This window comes from Vipera ursinii (genome assembly GCF_947247035.1).
Source record: "Vipera ursinii genome assembly, chromosome: 2".
Lineage (NCBI taxonomy): Eukaryota > Metazoa > Chordata > Lepidosauria > Squamata > Viperidae > Vipera > Vipera ursinii.
In genome coordinates this window covers 60,943,330-60,949,329 of record NC_139513.1, presented here as the reverse complement: position 1 = coordinate 60,949,329, position 6,000 = coordinate 60,943,330, and the positions used below count along the sequence as shown (strand labels likewise).

General features: G+C 36.8%; 1 protein-coding gene across 1 annotated transcript in view; it reads right to left on the bottom strand.

Annotated features, from left to right (window-relative positions):
• Positions 1–325: 325 nt before the first annotated feature.
• The window catches only part of WNT7A (Wnt family member 7A), a gene marked incomplete at both ends in the record, with an annotated part of 55,757 nt that continues 50,082 nt past the window's right edge, over positions 326–6,000 (bottom strand). Inside the window, one exon of the mRNA XM_083356559.1 lies at positions 326–805. Within this exon, the coding sequence (XP_083212685.1) occupies positions 326–805 (480 nt within the window). The remainder of the gene's footprint in view (positions 806–6,000) is intronic.

Here is a 6,000-nt window from a genome sequence, read left to right as displayed (position 1 = left end):
TTGGATGGCCCAGATTATTTGGGTATTTCTCCAATTTATTTTATTTATGTAGTTTAGGTTATCTGAAGTTTTGCATTCGGCAAAATAGTTTGTTTCTGGGTTCCTTTTAAAAAGTCTGGGTGTAGTTTTTGGGCTATTCCCAAAAGTCTTTGACCATTATCCACTATAAACACTGTTAAAAGGGGAGGAAAACGGGATTATTTTGCTGGATTTTCTTTTGGAAACCATTTGGGCCTTTGCTACAGTATTTTTTAGATACACTGAACTTATGTGCAAAAAAGGTGTGTACTCCAAGGCTTTAGGTTCCCCTGCCAAAGCCATGCTTTCATTTACAGGTGTAGACTTCTGTTCGTTCACTGCATGTGTTACATTTGACATAACAGCACCAGTGAAATTTGCAGTTGCACTGCCAGACTCTGGAATATTGATGAGTGTTATAACCTCGTCCACAACACATCAGGTCACAGCCATTGGTCTGCTGGGCTGTTTTGTTGCACATTCTGCCCTGTGTACCCACACTGCCAGTCACAGGATCCTCTTCACAGTAGTTGGGCGATTTCTCTATGTAGACTAAGTCTGTATCCATCGGTTTACGATACGAGAGTGGTTTCTTTATTTTCAGAAAAGTGGGGCGCTTATTACGACTTGCCCGCACAGGTTCAACCTGAACAGCTTCATTGTATTTCTCCTTAAGGATGTAGCCCAGCTCCCTGAATTTAGGAAGAGTTGTCCAGCATGTTTTAGTAGTGCATGATCCTGACACTCCATGGCACTTGCACTCCAACTTCATGTTCTCTTCAAGGATCTGGAGTGAAAAGAAAAGAAGACATGATGTTCCATTCAAATGGCTAAATGCCAGGAAATATTCTTTATTTTTGCAAACAAACAAAAAAAATAATATTAAAAACAGAACAAATAGGATGGTGAAAACCCCTACAATTTAGGAATCAAATGTTCTGCAGAACTTTCAGAATATTTCATTTGCTCCCTCCCTCCAGACCATCCCAACTTTTTCTAGGTCGAGCCATTTTGAAAATGACTCAGCAATTTTAGAAGTAAATCCCCCAAACAGAAAGTAAGTTGAGGTGTTACTTTATCCCAGAACACTATCTTCAAGATATCTCAAAATGCTTCTAATGCGGACGATGCTTTCCCAGAAGCCACCAAAGCACTTTGAAAAAGTGTGGATTAGAAGAGTTTCAATATGTTCCTGAGATGGAATAGAATGTTTCAGAATTTTTTTAGAATATTCCAACCCCAGATTAATCAGTTTTCCTCTTTCCTAACAACAATCAATACTGTACTGTATATGTTCCGATTTTGTCTTCCAATTAATGGTTCATGGAAACAAAGTTGGAATATTATATCTTTAACTGCTGTCTGATCAATCTCATTTTATATCCAGAAATGCTATTATCCTGTTTTTACATTTATTTTCAGAGCAAGAGAAATTCAAAGTTCTAAGGCCCTTCCAAATCATTTCTGAAATATGTACAGCATGAAAAAACAGCATTATAGCAAGGCAAAAGTAGGGTCTATCAGAAGAAAGTCCAGCGCATAGAATCTAATCTAGTACTAGTAACTATAGGCAATCTAAATAATGATTCTTAAATAAGTTTTCCAGTTTACCCTCCACTGAATAAATTGCATTATCAGAAGCACCAAACATACCTTGAGGTGTACAAAGGATTTTATATTGGGATAGCAACCGTTCAATGGTGCTGTTTTATGAGTTATGTTTTTTTCTTTATGTACACCCTAGTGCATAGAGTCTAATCAAACTCTAATTTTATAAATTATGCTTCGAGCTTTGCTACAACCTTCACGTTTCCATTTGCACATACCGAAAAGGTGACAAGGGCAATAACCTAATCTGCATTCATTTTAAAATCCCATAGTTCTGTACTGTGATTAAGCTGGCAGCTTTGATGAAAGTAGACTACACTTTTTTACAGTGTCCAAGTTCCACTTCAGTCCATAGATAGACAGAGACATGACTACAGAGGGAATCAACGGCTCCATTTGAAAGAGCTGAGTAAGCTGCTGCAGAGGATCAACTGCTAAAAAGTCTCATGACATATGTTGAGCTTGCTGTTCTCCGGATTGCATCTTGATGCCAGCTGGAAATATTTCCTCCCAATTTCACTAGCTCCCAACCTCCACTTAGAAGAAAACATTCATTTCCTTTTTTGGAGAATTTTGACACTTTAGACACAGATAAATGTATACCACTGGTAGGGATATGCACTGACAATAAGTTTTGGGTCAGGCACAAATTTGTTTTCTTGTGAAATAACAAAGTGTAACTTAGGAAAAGTCAGAGACTACCTGATTTGATCCAGCATCCAAATCTAATGTGAGTTGCCCCTTTTCCAATGACTCTGATGAATAGGCAAAGTGTTTTTTACTGCTTTTCTGAGGTGCTCTACTTCCACTAGCCTCTCAGTCTCAATGTGTTATGGTGCTCTGTGTTCCCAAAACATTGTGGCAGAGTTGAGCTATATTGATTGCAGGTAGTCTTTGACTTACCACCACAACTGGTACCAGAATTTTCATTGCTAAGCAATAAGTGAGTTGCACCTGGTTTTACAACCTATTTTGCCACAGTTGTTAACCAAGTTACTGCAGTTATGAAGTGAATCATACAATCATTAAGTTAATCTGCTTCCCCCATTGACTTTGCTTGTTGGAAGCCAGTTGGGAAGATGGCAATCACATGACTCTGGGACATTGCAATTGTTGTAAACACATGCCAATTGCCAAGTGCCTGAATTTTGATCATGTGAGTGTGGTGATGCTGCAAGGGTAGAATAGAATAGAATAGAATAGAATAGAATAGAATAGAATAGAATAGAATAGAATAGAATAGAATAGAATAGAATAGAATAGAATAGAATAGAATAGAATAGAATAGGAGTTGGAAGGGAGGTCCTTAGAGTTCTTCTAGTCCAACCCCCTGCTTAGGCAGGAAACCCTATACCCAGGGCTTTTTTTCTCATAGAATGCTCAGAATGGAGTTCCGGCACCTTTTTTGGATGGAACCTTGTAGGGTAGGCAAGGCGGGTTGTATGACATGTGTGAGTTCCGGCACCTTTTTCTTTTACAAAAAAAGCACTGCCTATACCATTTCAGACAAATGGTTGTTCAATGTCTTCTTTAAAACTTCCAGTGTTGGAAGTTGCTCCACTGATTCTGTCAGGAAATTTCTTCTTAGTTCTAGGATGCTTCTCTCCTTGATTAGTTTTCATCCATGGTTTCTTGTCCTGCCTTCAGGTGCTTTGGAGAATAGCTTGACTCCCTCTTCTTTGTGGCAACCCCTGAGATATTGGAACACTGATATCATGTCACTCCAGTCATTCTTTTCATACCCAATTCCAGCAACCATTCTTTACATGTTTTAGTCTCCAGTCCCCTGATCATCTTTGTTGCTCTTCTTTGCACTCTTTCTAGAGTCTCAACATCTTTTTTACATTGTGGTGGCCAAAACTGGATGCAGTATTCCAAGTGTGGCCTTACCAAAGTGTTTTAAAGTGGTATCAACCACGTGATTCTATCACTCTGTTAATACAGCCTAGCACCGTGTTCACTTTTTTTGGCAGCTGCAGCACACTGTTGGCTCATATTTAAGTGATTGTCCATTAGGACTCCAAGATCCCTCTCACAGTTACTACTATTGAGCAAGATACCTCCTATACTGTACCTGTGCATTTGGTTTTTCTTGCCTAAATGTAGGGCCTTACTATTTTCACCACTGAATTTCATTTTGTTTGATGTTCCCAATGTTCAAGTCTGTCAAGATCCTTCTGTATCTTAAGCCTATCATCTGGAATGTTGGTTATTGTAAATGTGAGGACTGATTGTAAGTCAATTTTTATAGTGCCAGTGTAATTTAAGCTGGTCACTAAATGAATGGTTGTAAGTCAAGGACTACCTATATGTGTACGTTGCCTCAGTGTTATAGGATAGCTGAAAAGAAGCAGCTTCCTTGAAGCATTTCAAAAAAGATACTTGGCACAAAGTTTCATGAAAGCAATGCATACTTTTAAAATTCCACATGTCACTATAACCTTTTAACTTTTTTATAGAATGGAATTAAATGTTCAGATATTTCAAATGCTCCTGAGTGGAATCTTTTGCCCGGTTTCTAAAGAATAGTAGCAGTGGTTTTGGAGCTAAGCTCCATGTAATTAAACCAGAAAGTTCCTGTAACTGTTGGTTCTGAAATGTGTTTAAACACGATAAATTAGTCTCTGTTTCTTAGTGAAAAATTTCTATGAAAATTGAAGTTATTATAGAGGGCCCCTGTTGTCAGAGACCTCCTTAATTTAAGATAGATTAAGAGATTTCAGTGTTTAAATTGTGATTTTTTCTAAAAGGAATATAAGTGCTTTTAACTTCATTGAAACTTGGCCAAAATTATATAATATTTGCTATATGGGAACTCCTTAATAGTGTGAGATTCTGTTAGGTTCAAAAAAGTGAATTCCTACTTCTCACTGTGTATACAAGATCATTCCTAAATCAACTAATGTTCCCTAGACAACTTCCGAATTTCACAAATGGTTCGTAGCTTTACTCCTTGTTCTATCTGCTTTCCCTCTGCACATTCTGTAGATGTATTTGCCTTCCACACTGCTCAGACAGCAGAACTTCCAACATTCCCAATTCTGTTCATTCAAAGCCAGGTCAAAGCTACTTCTATGAGCTAAGACTGTTCCCCTACAGACAAGAGGCTATGCAACATCTTATGACCTCTTACAACTTTCCTGTCTGTGAGGATCTTAAGACAGGCCTTATCACTCCTGACCCAGGAAAATTCTGATGTTTTTTATATTTATGTGTTGTTATCAGATCAGTATGATTCAGTCTCCCTGGAGGTAGTCAAATATTGTTATACTGTTATATTGTTGTAAAATTAGAAAGACATTGAATGAGGATTAAAAGGGAAATATAAATTATGAGTGTTTGCTGATGAGTTGCTGATAGTTACGGAAAGATTAAAGAATTTTGGTGAATTAGCTGGATTTAAAATTAATAATGAGAAGATTAAGATGTTCACAAAAAACATGAAGATGGAAGAGCAAAAATAGTGGTTTTAAGATCGAGGAAAAAATGAAATACTTGAGTATTACTATGACAATTATGAATTGTATGTTATTTCAGAACAATTATGTTGAGACAGAATGAAGAAGGCTGAGAGGAATTACCAGTGTCATTGGTACGTGGAATATCTGTGATAAAAATGAATGTATGATGTATAATCACTGTTTTAGTTTGAACAATACCTATTTTGAACAATACTTATTTTGATAACTGCTACATCATTTAATGGCAGAAAGATATATCTAGGTTTGTACAGCAAGCGAAGAAGCAAAAGGTTAAATATAAAATCCTTCACTATGGGAAAAAATGGGGAGGACTGGGACTGCCTGACTTGAAATTGTATTTTGTAGCCTGCTACTTGATGTGGATGAAGGTGCGGATGCTGCTGACAAATAAAAAGAATGGAAGAACTAGACAAGCACAGCCTGAGGTTTGGATGACTTTCTATGGTACAATAAAGTTAAGGTTAATATAGTTTTTAAAAATCATGACACTAGACATGCCATATTGAGAATATGAAATAGATATAAACCCAGATTATATCTGAAAAAGCCTGCATGGGTCTCAGCACAAGAAGCATTTTATAAAAAAGAAACAGAAGGCAAAGAGAGGTAGTTAATCAACTGAGAATTGTTAAACAAGAGAATGGAGAATATAAAATGAAATTAAGAGATCAATTGACTGCAGAAGGACTTAGTTTCCATAGCTTTCGTATGCAAAGATTTAAGGTAGATAACAGGACATTTGGAATTGAACAGCACAAGACAGAATTTGAAATTGAATTATGTAGAACAACATGTAATTGCTAAAATGTATAAGTTTTTGCTGAAATTTCATACAGAACAAGTAAAACAATATGATAAAATGGGAAAATATCTGACTGCAAGAACTGAATTT